A 23,391-nucleotide genomic window follows, 5' to 3' on the forward strand; every position below is an offset into this window, starting at 1 on the left:
AGTCAGTGTGACATGAAAAAAAGAAGATATAAATTACCAATATGAAGAATGAAAAAGAGGAAATCACTAAATATCCTGCAGACATTTAAAGGATAATAAAGGAACAAAACAAACAATTTTATGCCTATAAATTTGATAACTTAAACTTTATCACAAACAGACTGCAGGCCCCACATGCTCATTGGGATATTCTACCAAACATTTAGGGAAAAAATAATAGCAGCTCTGCAGAAACTCTTCAAGAAAATAGAAGAGGAGGGAATACTTCTTAACTTAACGTCACAAGAAGACCATTGCCATAATACCAAAACCAGACAAAATCATTGCAAGAAAATAATAAACAACATCTGTAATGAAGATAGAACCAAAACTTCTTATCAATGTATTAACGAATAAAATACTGTCATATATAAATATAAGCATACATCATAATCAAATAGGATTTAATCCATGAATGCAAGGATGATTAATATTCAGAAATTAACTAGTGTAATTTGCCATATCAAGAGTCTAGAAAGAGAAAAAATCAGATGATCATCTTAATAGATGCAAAAAAACCATTTGACAGAATTCATCATCTTTTCCTGATAAAACTCAGCAAACTAGGAATAAAAGGGAACTATCTGAACATGATAGAAGGCGCCTACAGAAATCCCACAGCTAACATTATATTTAATGGTAAAAGACTAATTTATTTCCCACTAGGGTAGGAACAAGACAAAGATCTGTTTTCTCACCACTCTATTCAGCATTGCATTGGAGGTCCTAGATAGTATGATAAGGTGAAACGTAGAAATAGATATACATTTCAGAAAGGAAGAAATAAAATAGACTTTATTCACTTATGACATGATTGTCTGTGTAGGAAATTTGAAAGACTGAAGTTTTAGCAAGGTTGCAAGACACAAGATCAACATACAGAAATCAACTGTATGTCTATACACTAGCAAAAAACCATTCGAAATTGAAATTCTTTTAAGGAGTATTTACAACAGCTCCAAAATACACAAAATACTTGCATATAAATCTAACAACACATGTGCAAGATTTGAATGGTAAAAACAACTAAACACTTATAAAAGAAATTAAAGAAGACCTTAATAATTAGAGAGAAATTCAGTGGTCATGAATTGGAAGACTCAATATAATAAAGGTGTCATTTCTCCTAAATTGATCTAGAAATTCTGCACAATCCCAATAAAAATCCCAGCAGAACTTTTTGTAGAAATTTACAAACTAATTCTAAAATTTATATGAAAAGCCAAAAGAAGTGCAATTGTCAAAACAATTTTGAAAAAAATTAGAGGACTCATTCTATTTAGTGTCAAGACTTATTATAAAACATACTATAAAGCATGTAATCCAGACAGTGTGCTACTGGTGAAAACATAACCATATAGAGCACTGGAACAGAACAGAGAACCCAGAAATAGAGCCTTTCAAAAGTGTCCAGTTGACTTCGTGACAGATGTACAAACAATTCAATGGAAAAATGGTAAAATACAGGCACAATTGGACATCCATATGCAAAAAAAAAAGAAAAAAAAGAATCTCAACCCATGTTAGCACCATATACATTTACTCAAAGTAGATCATACAATTAAATGTAAAATCTAAAGCTATAAGACTTTCAGTAGAATACATAGAAAAAATTTGTGACCTAGCCAAAGATTTCTTCAGTGCAACCCTAAAAGCATGATCCTTTAAAAAAAAAATTAATAAATTGGACTACTTAAAAGGTCAGAATTCCTACTCTCAAAAGACACTGGTACAAGAATGGAAAAAATGAGTCATAGGATTGGAGAAAATATTTTCAAGGCACATGTCTGATAATGGGTTTCTATCTATATTATATAAAGAACTCTCAAAACACAGGAATAAGAAAACGTCTCAGTTTTTTAAAAATGGGCAAAAATTTGAATAGACCTAGTTCACCAAAGAAGACATATGGATGTCAAAAAAAGTACATGTAAAATTGCTCAATATCACTAGTAATCACAGAAATGTAATTTAAAACCACAATGAGATACTACTATGCTCCTATTAGAATGGCTGAAAGTAAAAATAAAAACGAAAAAGTAAAAATACCATCTAACTGGCAAGATATGGAGCACTTGGAACTTGTGTACATTGCTGGTAAGAATGCAAAGTGGTATGAGCCTTTTGGAACAGTTTGGTAATTTCTTATGAAGTTAAACATACACTTAACACACAACTCAGCAATCCAAGTAAAATGAACACATGTTTACCTAGAAACCTGTATGAGAATATTCATGAAAGCCTTAGTCATAATCGCCCCACACTAGAAACAACCCACATGTTTTTCAATTGGAGAATGAATGAACAACTGTGATATATCCACGCAATGAGATACGACTTCGCAATAAAACAGAATGAGCATCTACTCTATGCAGCAGCAGTAATAAATCTCACATGCATTACACTAAGTGAAATAAGCCATACTCAGAGGCCGTGATCCCATTCTGATATTCTGGAACAGCAACAGAATAGAGATAGAAAACTGATCAATGTTTGCCTCGTTAGGGCAGACGGTTCGGGGGGGTGTGGAGGGTTGATTATAAAGTGGAATGAAGGAATGTTGGGGGCTTGTGGAACTTTTCTATCTTTATTTTGGTGGTAATTACATGATTATTTGCATTTGTCAAAACTCATACAGCTGTACAGTTAAAAGTGTGAGTTTTACTTTACGTAAGTTATGTCTAGTAAATCTAACTTAAAGAAAATCATTAGTGCAATTAACAGCAGTTTAGCACAACAGAGAAAAGCTCAGTGAACCAGAAGTCAGGACAATAGAAATCCAACATGCTTTGGAAAGAAGTATTAAAGAAAGAGAGAGAGAGGCTTTCAGACCTGTGGGAGAGTAGCAAGCAGTCAAACATACGTGTAATTGGAGTTTCAGAAAGAGAGGAGAAGGAACAGTATAAACAATTATTTGAGTAAATGTGGGCCAGAAATTACCTAATTTGATCTAAAACAACCACCCTATAGGTCCAGGAAATTCAGTGACCCAGCAGGATAAATAAATTTTTAAAATTTACCAAGAAACTCCCACTAAACTAAACACATCATGGTAAAACTAGTGAAACAAAAGACAAAAGAAAAAGCAGCCAATGACAGGGAGAAAAACATATTTATTTTACCCACCCCCATGTATGAATGACAGCTGACTTCCCTTAAGAAACTGTGGAGGAAGTGTGGACTCCAGAAGACAATAATATCTGCTAATGTGCAGAAAGAGAAACAAAACACTTAAGCTAGAATTCTCCGTCAAGGAGAAATCCTCAAAAATGAAGATGAAATAAAGAAAAACATTTTCAGATATACAGGAACTAAGAGAATTTGTCACTACCCAACCTGCACTACAAGAATTGCTAAAAGGAGTTCTTCAGGCTGAAGGGAAATGATACCTGATGGAAATTCAGATCCTCGGGAAAGGATGAAGAGCACTCTTCTGGCTGAAAAGGCTGGATATCATCTGGCCCTGAGCTGTTGCTCAGATTTGGTCTCAAAAGATGTTTTCCTGTACTCAGTGCCTAGGCTAGTGCTTTTTTGTTTTTGTTTTTTTTCCAAATTCTGCCAAGCCCATTAATGGGTCCTGAAATCAATCTAGAGGGTCATGACCAGCGTTTACATCTTCAGAAGTAGAGTGGAATGGGAAATACCAGAGTACACTGGTATGGAGGCTAAGTACTAACTTTGTTTCAGGCCTGTGTGCTTGTATACTGGTTTACAACGTAAAATTTGTTTCTTGGTCTCTGGGTTGCAGGCCAAAATGTTCGGGAAGCACTGCCCTAACTCCACTGGCCTTTCTATTTCGTGAACATCCCAGTTCGTGTATGTTGTTGCTACCTCTGAACTTTCTTTTTGCATATCTTTGCATGGCTAGCTTCTTTTCAACTTTTAAATTTGAGCTCAAGTATTACCTTCTCACAAAAGTCTTTCCTACCTTTCTCAAAAAGCAGGGTACTGTAATCGGTGTTTGCATGACCTTAAAAAAAATCTCTAGAGCTAAAGAGATTCTAAAGTTGATTTTGAACTTACCTGGAATTTGTATCTGATAGTCAGAGTTTTCCTCAAACTTGTCAGTAATGGAAAAAAGTGTAGGAAAGCCAGTAAACTAAAATAGCAGTCTATTCTAGGTGGGAAAAGTTATTAGATTTCTCTAAATCTGTTTACCTGGAATTAAAATGCCCACATGAAGTTTTATTCTTTTAAATTAACATCTTGCCTTTCATTCCTTGGCTCTTTGTTCCCACTGGAAATTGCTACTTTGCATAGTTTTTCTGGTGCTCTGTTAAAGCAGCTTTCCATTAATTCTGTAATTTCTCCACTTTTCAGTGGTCAAATGTGTATATCCAGTACTTGAAAATGGAAAACCGGTATCAGGATTTGGACAAAAATTTTACTACAAAGCAACGGTCGTATTTGAATGTCTCCAGGGTTTTTTCCTCAATGGCAGCAACACTGTTGTCTGTGGCGCTAACAGTACTTGGGAGCCTGCTATGCCCACGTGCATTAAAGGTACAAAGTGTTTTCTTCCTTCTTGTTTTTTTTTTCTTTCTCAGATTTTATTTCTTTGATGTTAAATATCAATGGTACGGAATAATTGAAAGATAATTTTACTATTTTACTCTGTCTGGTATTCATTTCCCAAAAAATTCACAAGGAATTCTTCTGTTACGATTTTGCATGTTTTCATAGAGTCTTAGCATGTTGTGTACATCACACAGGTATATAAATTTTTAGTGTTCAGCTTTGTTACGTGTGAAAATGGATAGCAACCATTTTTGGGAAAATGGAAGCATGGGAATTTTTACCTCAACAAGTCAAGAATGAAAGGCATAATTCATATAAATGAAAATAAACACTAATTCCCAAGTGGTTGATCCAGTGTCTATCATTTTGTTTTCCAGTGCTGATTGCACTCAGTACGAGAACTCTGATTTTGAATCATTCGGGTTTAGTAATTTCCTGGTTATATTTTTCAAAAATCTTTTCAATTCCTGGTGCAAATGCCAGCAATACCTCCCAAGTGTGTGATTCAAACTACATTATTTTGTTTTCCAGTGTCAACTCCTCCCAGTACAAACCCTCCAGTTCCCAGTGTCTCAGGTTTAGTAACTTCCTGCTTAGATTTTTCAAAATCCTTTAAATATCTGGTGATTCGCACTCTTTTATCATTTTTAGTAATAAAAAGAAGAACATATTTACAGCCATTTTAGTTCTTATAGTTAGTGATTCTAAAATTATTTGCCATAGTCTGCATATATAAACAGGTATGTCAACTTGGGCAAGTTACATAAACTTTCACTGTGTTTCCTTATATGTAAAATGATCTAATGCCTTCCTTACTTGGTGTTAGTAAAGTGGAAATGGAATGCATTTTTTTTTTTTAAACATTTTATTTATTTTATTTTTTCCCCCCAAAGCCCCAGTAGATAGTTGTATGTCCTAGCTGCACATCCTTCTAGTTGCTGTATGTGGGACTCGGCCTCAGGATGGACAGAGAAGTGGTGCCTCGATGCACACCCGGGATCTGAACCCGGGCCACCAGCATCGCAGCGCGGGCACTTAACCACCAAGCCACAGGGCCGGCCCTGGAATGCATTTAAAGCACTTAGTGCAGTGCCCGGCATATAGGAATCTCTTAAAGCTAGCTCATATGACTTATAGCATCACTCGAATTAATATTAGTGGAAAGGAAAGTCCATGGCTTCTGTTTTTTAATATATGTTTTCTGTGTCATCAACTTTACTGTTTTATTCATTTTAAAAGTGATCTGTTGACACCTTTACAGGGTATCTTCTTGGTTCAGGATTATGTTTCATTTCCTGGAATGCAACCAGTGTAGTTCTTTTTACGCAGTACAATTTAAACTGGGAAATTCTGCTGTCTTCAGAAAAAGAAATTTATTTCTACTGTTGGAGAGGAAAAATTTTCCTTAGAAATTTTAGAAATTAGAAATTTCTAAATAGAAATTTAGAAATTAATTCCTTAGAAATTAGAACCCTCTTAGGCTGATCTAATAATGAAATTAACATGAGACAGATTGGCAGGAGAAAAACAAATTTAATGACATACTTATGGGGGCCTCATAAGAATATGAATCCCACAGGCAGTCAGGCAATTGAGGCTATTATATGCTATCCTCAGCTAAGGAGAAGAGAGGTAGGGCTCTGAGAATTCAAAGAGGAGGAAGACAGTTTACAGGGAGATGGGAAGAGCAAATGTTTAGTAAACAAATGTTTGCCATGCCATGCAGATACAAAGTGACACAGAGAGGACTTTGAATAAGTAGGCCTGGCTAAATGCCCCCAGGTCTACCACATCTTACTCATATGTTTTGCAGTTATCTCTGGTGATAGCTCCCTTCCTGGGACAGGTCCACAATCTAATTTCTTTTTTGCAGTTAAGGGGCAGGTAAAAAGAACAAATTCCTGAATCTTTTGTTTCTTAAAAATAATTAGCCTAAAATAATCCTTATGCCTAAGAGACACATTTTACAGTGGCAAATTTTGCTCCCTTACAGCCTTTGAAGCTTCCCCCAAAAGTTTCACAGTCCAGAAATTGAGTTGGTAGCTTGTTCTATCTTATTCAACTAGTCCCTTAGTGTTGACAATAAGTCAGTTATGTTAAACTTATTTCAGGTTAAACTTTGATTCAGGTGTGATCTCAAAGTTAGGCTTATGGTGCAGCAGTCAGGTATTTAATAAGAGGTATTTCTATGGACACAAAAGAAAAACAATGGTTAATGATTGGAGCAGACTATAATCCCTGTTTCTGAGTCAAGACGATTTCTAGGCTCAAAGCATCTTCAGATGGAGTGAGGGCAGGCAGTAGCAATCTAACAGATTTTCCTGGTTTGCAGTTTGAATGTCTCTGATGATGTCATTGGGTGTACCTGTAAACTTTCTCAGTGGCCCATATAGCAACAGGCAGGAAGAAGATTGTCTAAACCTGAGCTATTGTGGTGATTTCTCTGAATTTTATATCAAGTTATTTGTATTCAGTTGGCAGTGCTTCAGGGAAAAGGGCAGCTTTTGTCCTTAGTGATCTGAAGTAAAATGAGTGGGAAAAAATTAGCAATGTTAATTGGGAAGGTTGTAGCCAGATGTGAGGAAACTAGAAGAATTCAGGATCAGGTCCAGTTTAAAGGGAAAATCTTCAAAGACAGTGAACAGCACTAGAATTTGATATCAACAAAGGTGTATTACCAAAACAATTTTTTCTCAACTGTCACCCCCATTTTTCTCAAAGATAACCATAGTAAGACTAATTTGTTTATAGAATAAGTCTAGTCTCAATAAACTTGGCCTGATTATTTACACAAGTGCAGCAAGAATAGTGATTGACTGTTTAAAATCCTTTCCTGGCTAAGAAATTAACCATGGACCTGCCATCAGACTTCGCCTATAATACCTGTAGATTTGGGTTAATTCCTCTCTTCTTGAGGTCCCCAAATTATCCTGAGGTTCCAAGATCTGCTAGAAAGTGACCTTCTTACTCACTTGGTAAGGCTGTCAGGAACTCTGTATGCAAGGTACCAGGCTGATTTTTCCAAGGGGCTTTATTGGTTCCATAAAGTCAATCTTAGTGCCTTAAGGCTGTCCAGTCATATCTGAGTCTACGGATATCTCTCTCAAATATGACATTCCAATCAAAGCTTGGTAATATAACCAATGTTTCTAATTATGTTCTGTTACAAGGAGAACAGATTCTTACTGAACTTATGCAAATAACTGTATTGCCATGAAAACAGAAGAATACTCACTGAGAGTTTCCAAATTCTGGAGGAATCAGGTAGAGAGAAAAAGATAAATATTTCATCTTTATTCAAAAAGGTATATATTTTACCAAATTGCTCTAAGTCTTAGGTAGCTTAAGAGAAAAGAGAAAAAGGGTTCCTTAAATCTGGAAAATCAAAACATTAAAAAAAATCAGCAACGTTGCAGAGAAAAGTCTTAAAAAATTATAATCATCCTCCTCAGTTCATTTAGTCCCATGTAATTAATTCTTATTATGCTTGAATCCAGGTTTTCTACCAGTTTCGGAAATTCTTACCCAGTTCAGTTTTATGATCTTAAAGTTATCAGAAAACTGTACTTGTCAAAGTTCTTTCCATGAATTCTCCTTTGAGATGAAGCACTTTTGCAGGAATGCTTTTGTAAAAGCATCAGAGTAAAACAACAACTCTCTGTAAATGACAAAAGACTTAAGAATACCCATTATTAAAGATCTGATGAAAGTTCATTATGAGAATTGACAAGGAAATTTGGTTATTTCTGTGACACACAACATTGTAAGATAAAAACTGGAATTATGACTGATAACATTATACTAGGACATAGCAGATATTCAGAAATTTCACATAATTTCTGGAACACTCATATACCTATACAAATACAACATAAAGATGACTTAGTCCATATAATTTAACATGTCACATAAGTGTAATTAGTTTAACATCTCCCTTTTAGAAGGAGAGAGAACAGATTCTTTGAGATGTTCCAGGGGCTTTCTGGAAAATTTCAGTTAGTTCAAGATCACAACAACTTCATTTAGAATTTTATTTGGGGAAGTTTGTCAAAAATATCAAAAGATCTTACACTTGGTTAAATAGGGTCATAGGTCACTATGAAACGATACTTAGTCATCCATTTAAACATAGTGACAATTAAAGATTTCGCAGAGAAATACAAAAAGTTAAGTAGTTGAAAAAAAAACCTTTGCTCTTTTAATAGAGAAGACCTAGCCTTCTTACATAATCAAAAGACCTGATATGAAACAGGTATGTATATGTATTTGCCCTTGACAAGTAATCTAGCATTTCAGCAAGGAAGGCTTTATATCACTTTGTATTTTTAAAAGACCTCTTTTCCTTTTTTTTTTTTTCATTTTTAGCTCACAGGAGGAGGCCAAAAAAAAAAAATTCTTTCAGGCTCTGAATATCAGCTATTTTCACGAGTTCAGTCAGACCAGTGGCCTCCCATATTTTCTGCCTTTTTTATCTATCTGCTAATCTCAGGAGGTAACTTGTTTACAGAAACTTTTGAGAATCCTCCCTGGGTTTAAGAAGTTCTTTAAGTATGGCCCTTGGTTTGGCCTTTGACGAAGGAGTGAAAGATATCTGAGGAGGATCACCTTCAACCTTAGGTGGTTTTATTTTAAAGGGTAACTGTTTAATAGTTTCTTCAGAGTGGAAAGGCAGTCCAGACAGAGAATTAGTAAAATAGGAACACTCAGGTAATGAAGGATAGAGGGGAGCATCAGGAGTCACCTCAGTCCTATTGTGCTTTGTTTTAGGTAACTCTTGTGTCCCTAAGTTTTCATTTGCTCAACTTCCAAATAGTTCCTCTTTTTTTTTTTTCCTTCTAATAAGAAACTTCTCCCTAAAGTTTGCATTTCAAAGAACAGTTTTAGGTCCTAGAAAAAAATAGGTAGAAAATGAATATTACAAAAGCAGAGAAAGTATCCAAGTTTTCTTCAAACTTTTGGGGTATATTTCTCTATTATCAGAAATCTAGAATAGTTACTATTTAAAATTTTCCTTCATTTTAGAATAATTCTGTTCCAATGTGCTGATTTCTTAATGTCTATAAGCATTTTGAGATGAATAGGGGAGGTTTGGGGGATGGCCTCTCTAAACTGAAAATAAGGTGAAAGGGCTTTCTAATTTAAAAGATCTGCTGCTGTCCAGGGGCCATGAATTCTTTGAGTGGGGGTCTAGGATGTATCTGTGGTTACATGAAGTTCATATATAACAATCTCTGTATATAGCAGTCTATGTTAAGTTGAAAGTCCCTTAAGTTTGAACACATTCTAAAAGCTCTGCATTTTTACTACCCCCTCCCATGGTGTAGAGTTTTTTTTTTTTTTTTTTTGCTGAGGAAGATTCGCCCTGAGCTAACATCCATGCCAGTCTTCCTCTATATTTTTTAGTATGTGGGCCGCCAGCACAGCATGGCGGCTAACAGAGAGCAGTGTAGGTCTGTGCCCGGTAACCAAACCTGGGCCACCGAAGCAGAATGCGCAGAACTTAACCACTAGGCCACTGAGGCTGGCCCCATGGTTTATGTTTTTGACATCATATTTTACATCTTTTTATACTGTATATCCCTTAACTACTTATTGTAGTTAGAGTAGATTTTACTAATTTTGTCTTGTAACCTTCATACTAGTTTTACAAGTGGTTCATCCACTGTCTACTATACAGTCGCCTTTACCAGTTAGGTTTTTTTTTTCCCATATATTTTCTTGTTTCTAGTTATGGCGTTTTGTTTTTTTCTTAAAGAAGTCCCTTTAACATTTCTTATAAGGCCAGGTTAGTGGTGGTGAACTCCTTAGTTCTTGCTTGTCTGGGAAACTCTTTATCGCTCCTTCGATTCTGAATGATAACCTTGCAGAGTAGAGTATTCTCTGTTGTAAATTTTTACTTTTCAGCACTTTGGATGTTTCAAGCCACTCACTTCTGGCCTGTAAAGTTTCTGCTGAAAAATCAGCTGATAGCCTTCTGGGGGTTCCCTTGTACTTGACTAGTTGTTTTTTTTTTCTCTTGCTGCTTTTAAGATTCTTTCTTAACCTTGACATTTTAATTGTAATGTGTCTTGGTGTGGATCTCTTTGGGTTCATCCTGTTTGGGACTCTCTGTGCTTCCTGGACCTGTATGTCTGTTTCCTTCCCCAGGTTAGGGAAGTTTTCAGCCATCATTTCTTCAAATAGTTTTTGTGCCCGTTTCTCTCCTTCTTCTTCTGGGACCCCTATAATGTGAATGTTTATAATCTTGATGTCATCCCAGAGGTCCCTTAAACTATCCTCATTTTTTTAAATTCTTTTTTCTTTTTGTTGTTCTGATTGGGTGATTTCCATTACTGTGTCTTCCAGCTCACTAATTTGTACTTCTGTGTCATCTAATCTGCTGCTGATTCCCTCCAGTGTATTTTTCATTTCAGTTATTGTTTTCTTCAGCTTTGATTGGTTCTTTCCTATATTTTCTAACACTGTTGAAGTTCTCACTGTAAAAATTCATCCATTTTTCTCCTGAGTTCTGTGAGCATCCTTATAACCATTACTTTGAATTCTTTATCAAGTAGATTACTTATCTCCATATCATTTAGGTCTTTTCCTGACGTTTTTGTCTTGTTCCTTCATTTGGAGCGTATTTCTTCCTTTTTTCATTGTGCTTGGCTCTTCGTGTTTGTTTCTTTGTATTAGGGGAAAGTGCTATGTCTCTCAGTCTTGAAGGTGTGGCCTTGTGTAGGTGATGTTCCTTCCCATTCAACCCTGCCCTAGCTCTTGGTTTTCTATTGATCTGATGTGGTGGTCTAAACTGCCTGATTTATTCAGGCATGCCATGACCTGTCAGTGTTCCAAGGGGAACAATCTCATTTAGCACCTAGTTTGAGGCTGATTGGAAGCCAGGCCCTCAGGCAGCAGTTTTTAAAGTGTGCTAATATATATAGTCTTGTGGGGCCCCGCAGTCGTAATCCCTGCTGGCCTCTAGACCCCAGAGATCTGGAGGTGTCCCCTGGGCAATAGTTGCAGATGTCAGGGCTCCTGACAAGTGTATAGGTTCCTTTCCGGGGGGCTCTCACTGAGCTTTAGCGAGGCCAAGGGGGTGTGCAAGGACAGTGTCTACCTGCTTATGTTCCCTGGGAGTTACTCCTTAACCTCTAGGAATGAGGGAAACCTGAAGCCTGTCCCTCAGGATTAAGCTGCAGGCTAACTGAATATACCTTTCTCAAAGGAAGACTGGGGTTGTGTTTCAGTCTGCTGAGTGTGCAGTGCCCTGTGGTGGTAGCCTGCCAAGAACTGTCTTTCTGATTGTTACAGTCCCCTGTAGCTCAGGAACACCAGTGACGTGGCCACCAGGGCCAGGTAACCAAAGAGTTTCCCCTGTGTTGATTGCACGTGCCCACTGGCTTTAGCTAGGCAGCTGGAGAGTGTAGGGGCAGGGCTTGCTCTTTGGCTTCAGAACAGGCAGTGGGGAAAAATGACTTGAATGCATGTGCCCACGGACTTCAGCGGTGCTGCAGGAGAGTGCCTTGTCTCTCACACTGGTTTTAGGCTGGGAGCAAGAGAGTATCAAGAATGCTCAGGCTCACAGCCCTAGCCCAGGAGCAGAGGAGTGTCACATCAGCTTTTGCCCGATAGCCTGGTAGCCAGGTAATCCCTCTATCACTTGTACTCTTCAGCTATAGCCAGGGGGAGGGGAAGTGTCCCAGCCACCTGTGCTTGCAGACTTGAGCTAGGGAGCAGGAGAATGCCGAGTTCCTTTTCACCTGCCCACCCCAGCCAGAGAGCAGGGGAATGCAGCAACTGCTGTATTTCTCCCGGCTTAGCAAGGTAACAGGATAGTACCACAACTGCTTGCCCCCATGTCTGAGCTCACCCGCCTGTGCTGGAAGCTTAGGTAGGAAGCACAATGGCCCCCACCAGCACCTCAGTCCCCAGGTAGTGTTTCCACTGTCCCCGTCCCCTCCAGCCATTGCTTTTAGATTTGCAAATGGCTCTCTTTCACATATAGTCTTGGCACTTTTAAAACTGCTTTTATTTCCCTGGGTCTCCAGGTGAGTGAGATTGCACATGAGCCCGTAAAGAGGGGAATTTTAACGTCCTATAGCACTTTGGAACCCTTGGCCATCGGTCCCCTTGGTTTTCTAAGCCAGACATTTTGGGGGCTCTTTTCTCCCGTGCCGATCCCCAGGGCTGGGATGCCTGATGTGGGGCGCTGACCCCTCCCTCCTCTAGGAGAAGCACCTGTCTGGTGAGATCCCTCCCCATCGTGTGCTGCCACGCCGGGGGTGGGGTATTTTGCAAGAGCATTTCTCTGCCTCTCCCACCCATCTTGATGTGGTCCTGTTTCTCCTTGGTTGTGGAACAGGTGTTCCACTAGCTCTGTCTCTTTCAGGTGGAATTGATCCATATGTAATTGTATATTTGTTGTGTCTGTGGGAAGAGGTAAGTTCAGGCTCTTCCTACACTGCCATTTTGAACCCCCACCTAGGATATATCTGCAAAAAGACATTGCAGAGGAAGGCCTGAAGCTGGCAGAGCCTAATTATAGAGCCCTGCAAAACAAGCCTTATACCTGAGCCTTATTGTCCGTCCTGGGTGCTTCTGTTAAATTTATGTCCTGGTTTGTATTATTTACATGAGTAACTTATATATTCTAGGCTTAGAGATCAAGCCAGAGTGCTCTCTGTAAATCTTGTATGAAAACGGAAGCTAAAATAAATAAATAAAAATTTAAAGGATTTTCTGGGGAGAGTGGAGGAGTTTTGGGAGCTAAGAGAGTTTGCTGAAGAGACCGGGCCGGATTTTAAGAAGAGGAATTTATGTTGTATGGGGACTTTAATTTTTCTTCTAAGTCTAATTTCTGTTCTTTCAGCTTATTAAGGGAGTCCTTACAGCTAGCCATTATACTTCTTTGTATCCGCACTTCAATTTGGACATTCCGTAGGTACCAATGAGACAATTGTTTAGGATGAGACCTCCTAAACAATTAAAAAGTAAAAAAAAATTTTTTTTTTAATGTAGAAGTTTTTCCAATTCAGACGATCTATTGTCTGGCCATTGATGAGTAGGATCTGTTAACCTCAATAACGACTCAAACCAATAAGCCTTTTTATCGCTTAACCATGGATGTAAGAGGCTTCCCAAAGTAGAGTGCAAAAGATGCAGCCCTCAGAAGATCTAGAAAGTTCATTCTCAAAATTACCCTAAGACAGCAAAAGCCTTCATTGTTATAGGCAGTAAGAATGGTGTGGTGAAAATGGTGTCTCTGGTTTCCCATGAGAATTTGAGACACCTCCAGTCACAGACCTGCTAATCTGTGACACTGGGCAAGTGCTACTGGAATGAGACTTTTTCTAGCACTAACAAAACAATGAAGTGTGAGACAACAAAACCCCTTATGGATGGGACCCCTTATGACAAACTCTCCTGAGAGCTGGCACAGTCAGACAAAGAGAGTGCTGCTTATAACTTCATGTCTTGGAACCCCAGGCTGTTCGACTGGCCACCAAGATACAGGTTGGTACGTGTACCTTCCAGCTGGTGGAGACCAGAGAGAATATTTTCAGTCATCAAAAAGCCAAGCTCTCCATTATTCACCATAGCCAAGAAGTGGAAGCAACCTAAGTATCCCTTGACTGACGATTGGATTAAGAAAATGTGGTATATATATACAATGGAATATTACTTAGCCATAAAAAAAGACAAAATCGTCCCATTTGCAACAACATGGATGGGCCTGGAGCGTATTATGTTAAGTGAAATAAGCCAGAAAGAGAAAGACAAACACTGTATGATCTCAATCATATGTGGAATATAAAACCAACACATGGACAGAGAAAACTGGACTGTGGTTACCAGGGGCATTGGGGGTGGGGGGTGGGCACAAGGGGTGAAAGGAGTCATATATATGGTGATGGACAAACAAAAATGGACAACCCAAAATTTCACAATGTTGGAAACCATTAAAACATCAAAAAAAAAAAAAAAAAAAAGCCAAGCTCTCAAGACATAGAACAAGACGAAAGGAAAACCTCATCTGGTTCTTCTTATATGCGCATTAACAGCTTTAGCTAAGTCTTGAGTTTCTTGAAGTCAAACTAGTGTTTCCAGGATGTCCCTTACCAACAGCCTTTACTTCATGTGCACGTTAACCCACAGCAAAGTTTGTCTAAATAGACACCAGTCTGGTGAGAACTGTGAACTCACCAGTCTGTGAGGCCAGCTGGAACAGCAGACTTATAGGACCTATACCTGTGTTCTACCTCATGGTTTCCATTCTTATGACAAACGACACAACAGACAGAGACAAAGAAAAATAGTGACTGTCTCTGGGAGGAAAAGGATCAATAAAAACCAAGAGTACTTGGGGCCGGACCGGTGGCGCAAGCGGTTAAGTGTGCGCGCTGTGCTGCAGTGGCCTGGGGTTCGCCGGTTCGGATCCCGGGCGCGCAACGATGCACTGCTTGGCAAGCCATGCTGTGGCGGCGTCCCATATAAAGTGGAGGAAGATGGGCATGGATGTTAGCCCAGGGCCAGTCTTCCTCAGCAAAAAAAAAAACAAGAGTACTTATAACAAATCTTTACCAGCGTCGCTATACCCAAGAAACTAGTTCCAAAAATATTTTCTCCTGCTACTCTAAATGGAGAAAAGGAAAAAGGACTCCCACCACTCTTGCTTCCACCAGACCCTGCAGGTAGAGAGCTGGGAGACTGACATGGTAAGAATTCTTACCTTCTGCCAGTGCTTGTCAGAGGTCCCAGGATCTCTCAGCTGCAGCAGCCCCATAGTGAGCACTGTCTAACCAGTGAGCTATCTCCTGCCAACTACACCAACTGTTGGGGAGGAACAATGTAACTTATATCCTTCTAGGTTCTTTGGCTGGTCTGATAATTAAACAAACATAAGACAGATTAAAGGTGAAAAATAAATTTAATTATGTACAAGGGCCCCATAAGAATTGAGACCTACAGGCAGGCAGGCAGTTATGTCAGGCTTATATGCCATCCTGAGCTGCGGAGAAGAGGGGTAGGGGTCTGGGACTTCAAAGGACAGGAAGACAGTTTACAGGAAGATGGGAAGAACAAATGTTTGGTAAACAAATGTTTGGCATGCCTTGCAGAGACAAAGGGACACAGAGAGGACTTGGAATAAGCAGGCCTGGCTGAGTCTGCCGTACCTCGCTCACATTCTTGGGAGTGATCTCTGATGACAGCAGTCTTCCTGGAACAGGCCCTCTATTGAAATTTTTTTAAGCAGTTAAGGGGGAAGTTGAAAGAAAAATTCTGCACATCTTCTGTTTCTTAAATTAATCAGCCTAAAATAATCCTCATGCCAAAGAGACACATTTTGGGGTGGCAAATTTTGCTCCCCTATACTGCCCCTCGACCTCCCCCCATGTCATTATTCTTTTATCTTTACTGGGCAGTTTAATTTGGCAAAAGAAACTGAATTTCATAGCAACTGAAAGGCAGGAAGAGTCCTTATTTATTGAAGTGAAATGGAGGATTTCTTGCAGGGACTCCTTCTCAACTGCTGAGCTTAAGACTTGAGAGATGATTTTGAGATGGTGGAAGGAATTATCTTCCTGATTCCAGTGCCGCTATCTCTGTCTTCTCTTTGGTTGCAGCAGAAGCAAGAGACAGCAGGAACAGTGGGAAGAGCTTTAGCCTGGGCAGACCTCGTCCAGGGTCCTAGTTTGGTTCTGCTTACTCACATAACACCATTCCTGTAGTTTCCCCTTGTTTAATGAGGGTGTTGAACTCAAACAAATCTCAATTACTGGCTTCTATCTTGTTGGTGTATTTCCTATGACCCTAATATTTAAAGGATTGAGGGGAATTATGGATGTTAATATGGTAATTAGAACACCTTTTTGTAATTCTTGTAACCTGGTACCTGGTAGCCTCCTTGAGTACTTACCTGAGTGCTATGAGGTTTTGGGGGGCAAGAGATGGTTTTTTGGTGGACTGATATATTAAGATTGCATATGAAATTTATACCCATTGACCTATCCCTGTTTACTCAGATGCTCCTAGTGGGTATGTGCTCTGTGGTATTCTGTGTTTGTTGATTTGCTTTTTTGAAAGAGTTGCCCATAAGCATTTCATAAGGATTTATTAAACACTGATACAGTTTAGTGTTTGAAAGAAGAGAGAACTGATTGTGAGGAAAAGTTTACAAAGAGGATAAACTTGCAGTGATCTTTTCTTAAATATCAAAAATCAAAATTCCTCATAGGACTGTCAATCATTTTTTATCATCGGAGAAAGACTATACAAAAAGGATAAGTAGCAACATATAATGGTGATAAGGTAGATCTGATTGTGCTGATATGAAAAAATGTCCATGAAATACTAAGTGGAAAAGAAAAGGATACAAATTATGTAGTATGATACTACTTGGGTTGTAATTTCTTTAAAAAATACATATGTTTATTCTGAACACGTTATTTTTATGATTTATTATTAGTTAACTTCTAGGATTTCCATTATAAAATATGAAGCTATAGTGAACATTGTTATGCATACATTCTTGTGTGCTTGTGCAAATATATATTTAGGTTAAATTCCCAGAAGTAGAATTGCAATATCAGAAAGTATGTATATTTTCCATTTTGAGAAATAATCTCTTTAAAAATATCAAAAATCAAAATTAAATTCATAATTTTGTATTGATAAGGCTGTTGAATTGAATCTAAGGTTCCACATCTTCTCCTACAACCAGGCCCCCAATTTTAAGTCATCCGGGTACGCTAACTCTTTATCCTACTGATCTTGTTAAGAACTTTATAAGGTGATGGCTGAAAAATGACGTCATATTTTAATCTGCTTTTCTTTATCAATGAAGCTGAAGATTTTTTGGTCTACATTTATTTATTCATGTCCTTTGCTCATTTTTCTATTTAGTTTCTAAAATATTTTTCTTTTTTTTTTTTTAATTTTTTGTTTATTGCAGTAACATTGGTTTATGACATTGTAAAAATTTCAGGTGTACATCATTGTACTTCTATTTCTGCATAGATTACATCATGTTCACCACCAAAATACTAATTACAACCCATCACCACACACATGTACCGAATTATCCCTTTCACCCTCCTCCCTCCCCACTTCCCCTCTGGTAACCACCAATCCAATCTCTGTCCCTATGTGTTTGTTTATTGTTGTTATTATCTACTACTTAATGAAGGAAATCATACGGTATTTGACCTTCTCCCTCTGACTTATTTCACTTTGCATTATACCCTCAATGTCCATCCATGTTGTCACAAATGGCTGGATTTCATTGTTTCTTATGGCTGAGTAGTATTCCATTGTGTATATATACCACAGCTTCTTTATCCATTCGTCCCTTGATGGGCGCTTAGGTTGCTTCCAAGTCTTGGCTATTGTGAATAACGCTGCAATGAACACAGGGGTGCATGTACCTTTACAAATTGGTGTTTTCAAGTTCTTTGGATAAATACCCAGTAGTGGAATAGCTGGATCATATGGTAGTTCTATCCTTGATTTTTTGAGGAATATCCATACTGTTTTCCATAGTGGCTGCACCAGTTTGCACTCCCACCAGCAGTGTATGAGAGTTCCCTTCTCTCCACATCCTCTCCAACACATGTTGTTTCCTGTCTTGTTAATTATAGCCATTCTGACGGGCATGAGGTGATATCTCATTGTAGTTTTGATTTGCATTTCCCTGATAGTTAGTGATTTTGAACATCTTTTCATGTGTCTGTTGGCCATCTGTATATCTTCTTTGGAGAAATGTCTGTTCAGGTCTTTTGCCCATTTTTTAATTGGGTTGGTAGTTTTTTTGTTGTTGAGATGCATGAGTTCTTTATATATTTTGGAGATTAAGCCCTTATCAGAAGTATGGTTTGCAAATATCTTCTCCCAATTGTTAGGTTGTCTTTTCGTTTTGTTGATGGTTTCCTTTGCTGTGCAGAAGCTTTTTAGTTTGATGTAGTCCCATTTGTTTATTTTTTCTGTTGTTTCTCTTGCCCGGTCAGACGTGGTGTTTGAAAAGATGTTGCTAAGACCGATGTCTAAGAGCGTACTGCCTATGTTTTCTTCTAGAAGTTTCATAGTTTCAGGTCTTACATTCAAGTCTTTAATCCATTTGGAGTTAATTTTTGTGTATGGTGTAAGGTAAGGGTCTACTTTCATTTTTTTGCATGTGGCTATCCAGTTTTCCCAACACCATTTGTTGAAGAGACTTTCTTTTCCCCATTGTATGTTCTTGGCTCCTTTGTCAAAGATTAGCTGTCCATAGATGTGTGGGTTTATTTCTGGGCTTTCGATTCTATTCCATTGATCTGTGTGTCTGTTTTTGTGCCAGTACCATGCTGCTTTGGTTACTATAGCTTTGTAGTATATTTTGAAATCAGGGAGTGTGATACCTCCAGCTTTGTTCTTTTTTCTCAGGATTCCTTTATCTATTCGGGGTCTTTTGTTGTTCCATATAAATTTTAGGATTCTTTGTTCTATTTCTGTGAAAAATGTTGTTGGAACTTTGATAGGGATTGCATTGAATCTATAGATGGCTTTAGGAAGTATGGACATCTTAACTATGTTAATTCTTCCAATGCAAGAGCACGGAATATCTTTCCATTTCTTTGTGTCTTCTTCAATTTCTTTCAGAAATGTTTTATAGTTTTCGGTGTACAGATCTTTCACCTCTTTGGTTAAGTTTATTCCTAGGTATTTTATTCTTTTTGTTGCAATTGTAAATGGGATGGTATTCTTAATTTCTCTTTCTGCTACTTCGTTGTTAGTGTACAGAAATGCAACTGATTTTTGTATGTTGATTTTGTATCCTGCAACTTTACCATATTCGTTTATTACTTCTAAAGTTTTCTGGTGGATTCTTTAGGGTTTTCCATATATAAAATCATGTCATCTGCAAATAGTGACAGTTTCACTTCTTCCTTTCCAATTTGGATCCCTTTTCTTTCTTTCTCTTGCCTGATTGCTCTGGCTAGGACTTCCAGTACTATGTTAAATAGGAGTGGTGACAGGGGGCATCCTTGTCTGGTTCCTGTTCTTAGAGGGATGGCTTTCAGTTTTTCACCATTGAGGATGATATTAGCTGTGGGTTTCTCATATATGGCCTTTATTATGTTGAGGTACTTTCCTTCTATACCCATTTTATTCAGAGTTTTTATCATAAATGGATGCTGTATCTTGTCAAATGCTTTCTCTGCATCTATTGAGATGATCATGTGATTTTTATTCTTCATTTTATTAATGTGGTGTATTACGTTGATTGATTTGCGAATGTTAAACCATCCCTGCATCCCTGGAATAAATCCCACTTGATCATGGTGTATAATCTTTTTAACATATTGTTTTTTTTTTTTTAATTTTATTTATTTATTTCCCCCAAAGCCCCAGTAGATAGTTGTATGTCATAGTTGCACATCCTTCTAGTTGCTGTATGTGGGACGCGGCCTCAGCATGGCTGGAGAAGCGGTGCATCAGTGCACGCCCGGGATCCTAACATATTGTTGTATGCGATTTGCTAGTATTTTGTTGAGGATTTTTGCATCAATGTTCATCAGTGATATTGGCCTGTAATTTTCTTTTTTTGTGTTGTCCTTGTCTGGTTTTGGTATCAGGGTAATGTCAGCTTCGTAGAATGAGTTAGGGAGCTTCCCCCCCTCCTCAATTTTTTGGAAGAGTTTGAGAAGGATAGGTATTAAGTCTTCTTTGAATGTTTGGTAGAATTCACCAGGGAAGCCGTCTGGTCCTAGACTTTTATTTTTGGGGAGGTTTGTGATTACTGTTTCGATCTCCTTACTGGTGATTGGTCTATTCAAATTCTCTACTTCTTCTTGATCCAGTTTTGGAAGGTTGTATGATTCTAAGAATTTATCCATTTCTTCCAGATTGTCGAATTGGTTGGCATATAGCTTTTCATAGTATTCTCTTATAATCTTTTGTATTTTCAAGGTGTCTGTTGTAACCTCTCCTCTTTCATTTCTGATTTTACTCATTTGTGCCTTCTCTCTTTTTTTCTTGGTGAGTCTAGCTAAAGATTTGTCAATTTTGTTGATCTTTTCAAAGAACCAGCTCTTGGTTTTATTAATTTTTTCTATTGTTTTTTTGGTCTCTATTTCATTTATTTCTGCTCTGATTTTTATTATTTCCCTTCTTCTACTGATTTTGGCTTGGTTTGTTCTTCTTTTTCCAGTTCCTTTAGGTGCATCGTTAGATTGTTTATTTGAGATTTTTCTTGTTTGTTGAGATAGGCCTGTATCGCTATAAACTTCCCTCTTAGAACTGCTTTTGCTGTATCCCATAAATTCTGTCATGTCGTATTTTCATTTTCATTTGTCTCCAGGTATTTTTTGATTTCTTCTTTGATTTCTTTGTTAACCCAGTCGTTGTTCAGTAGCATTTTGTTTAATCTCCACGTATTTGTGGCTTTTCTGATTTTCTTCCTATAGTTGATTTCTAGTTTCATACCGTTGTGGTCAGAAAAGATGCTTGGTATTATTTCAATCTTCTTAAATTTATGGAGACTTGTTTTGTGGCCTAATATGTGATCAATCCTGGAGAATGTTCCATGTGCATTTAAAAAGAACGTGTATTCTTTGGTTTTTGGATGGAATGCTCTGTATATATCTACTAGGTCCATCTGTTCTAGTGTGTCATTTAAGGCCAGTGTTTCCTTATTAATCTTCTGTTTGGATGATCTATCTGTTGGTGTAAGTGGAGTGTTAAAGTCCCCTACTATTATTGTGTTACTGTCTATTTCTGTTTTTATGTCTGTTAATAATTGCTTTATATATTTAGGTGCACCTACATTGGGTGCGTAGATATTTACAAGTGTTATATCCTCTTGTTGGATTATTCCCTTGATCATTATGTAATGCCCTTCTTTGTCTCTTTTTACAGTTTTTGTTTTAAAGTCTATTTTGTCTGATATGAGTACTGCTACCCCAGCTTTCTTTTCATTGCCGTTTGCGTGGAGTATCTTTTTCCATCCCTTCACTTTCAGTTTGTGAGTGTCTTTAGGTCTGAAGTGTGTCTCTTGTATGCAGCACATATATGGGTCTTGTTTTTTTAACCAGTCAGCCACCCTATGCCTTTTAATTGGAGCATTTAGTCCATTGACGTTTAAAGTAGCTATTGATAAGTATGTAATTACTGCCATTTTTTAACTTTTTTTTTTTTCCTCAGTGTTTTAGTAGTCCTTCTCTGTTCCTTTCTTCTTCTATACAGAATTGATGGTCACTTTAGTTTGACCTCTGTCTGAAAGCTGTACTCTTACCTCCCCTCCTCCCTCCTTTTATGTTTTTGATATCATATCTAACCTCTGTTTTGTGTATTTGTATCCATTACGTTCTAATCATGGAAATAGATAATTTTTCCTATTTGTGGTCTTCTCTTTTCCCCTTAAATCAGTCCCTTTAACATTTCTTGTAGCACTGGTTTCTTGGTGACAAACTCCTTTAATTTTTGCTTATCTGGGAAAATTTTGATCTCTCCTTCCATTTTGAATGATAACCTTGCTGAGTAGAGTATTCTTGGCTGTAAGTTTTTTCCTTTTAGCACTTTAAATATTCTCTTCTAGCCTGTAAGGTTTCTGCTGAGAAGTCAGCTGATAGCCTCATGGGGTTTCCTTTGTATGTAACTTGACATTCTCTTGCAGCTTTTAGGATTCTCTCTTTATCTTTAATTCTGGACATTTTGATTATGATGTGTCTTGGTGTGGGCCTCTTTGGGTTTATCTTGTTTGGGGCTCTCTGTGCTTCCTGTACCTGGATGTCTGTTTCCTTCCTTAGGTTAGGGAAGTTTTCATCTATTATTTCTTGAAATAGATTCTCTGCCCCCTTGTCTCGCTCTTCTCTTTCCGGGACACCTATAACACGGATGTTAGTGCGCTTGATGTTGTCCCAGAGGTCCCTTAGACTGTCCTCACTCTTTTTAATTCTTTTCTCTTTTACCTGTTCACCTTGGGTAATTTCTTCTAGTCTTTCATCCAGCTCACAGATCCATTCTTCTGTATCCTCTACTCTGCTTTTGAGTCCCTCTAATGAATTTTTCATTTCCAGTATTGTATTCTTCATTTCTGATTGGTTCTTTTTTATATCTTCCATTTCTTTGTTGACATTCTCACTGAGTTCATCTATTCTTCTCCCCAGATCAGTGAGCATCCTTAACCCTCTTAGTTTGAACTCTCTGTCAGGTAGGTTGCTCATTTCTGTTTCACTTAGTTCCTTTTCTGGGGTTTTGTCCTGTTCCCTTACTTGGAATGTATTCTTTTGCCTCCTCATTTTGCCTCTTTCCCTGTGCTTGTGTCTACGTATTAGGTAGTTCAGCTACATCTCCTGCTCTTGGATAGGTGACCTTATGTAAGTGATGCCTTAGGCTTCCAGTGTGCTTCCCTCAGTTCTCAATGTTCCAAGGGTGACCCCTATGTGGGCTACGTGTGTCCTTCTGTTGTGGCCTGTTTGCTGTCCCTGTAGGCACCCAGGGAGGCTGAGTTATGCTCCTGGCCAGCTGTTGTAATGCTCAGCTGCTTGTAGTTGTTGTGGGCCCTTCAGTCTCTTTATCAGGTGTGGGGAGCCCCAGCACAGTTGGCTGCAAGTTCTAATACCACATTTGTGTTGCAGTATTTCTTTTAAGTGAGTAGGCCCCCAGCGTGGCAGGTTGTTAGGCTCAGGGCCTTACAATTGCTGTAAGCCTCTAGCCTATTAGGTCTCTTGTCAGCTCTCTGAGGATTGCAGCTGGGTGGGGCTGGCCTCAGGCACGGGAGCACCCAATCGTTTCAGGCTTTGGAAGGTGGGGCAAACCTCCTATGTGGGTCTTTGAGAAGCACAAGTCTTCTGCAGCTGACAAACCCTGCCGCCC

At 38.2% G+C, this 23,391-nt stretch overlaps 1 protein-coding gene across 1 annotated transcript in view; it reads left to right on the forward strand.

The window, feature by feature from the left end:
* Nucleotides 1-23,391, forward strand: part of CD46 (CD46 molecule) — a 53,546-nt gene that overhangs the window by 15,717 nt on the left and 14,438 nt on the right. Inside the window, 2 exon segments of the mRNA XM_058539762.1 lie at nt 4,360-4,542; nt 17,236-17,283. Coding sequence (XP_058395745.1) covers nt 4,360-4,542; nt 17,236-17,283 — 231 coding nt within the window.

This window comes from Diceros bicornis, chromosome 4 (assembly GCF_020826845.1).
Source record: "Diceros bicornis minor isolate mBicDic1 chromosome 4, mDicBic1.mat.cur, whole genome shotgun sequence".
NCBI lineage: Eukaryota > Metazoa > Chordata > Mammalia > Perissodactyla > Rhinocerotidae > Diceros > Diceros bicornis.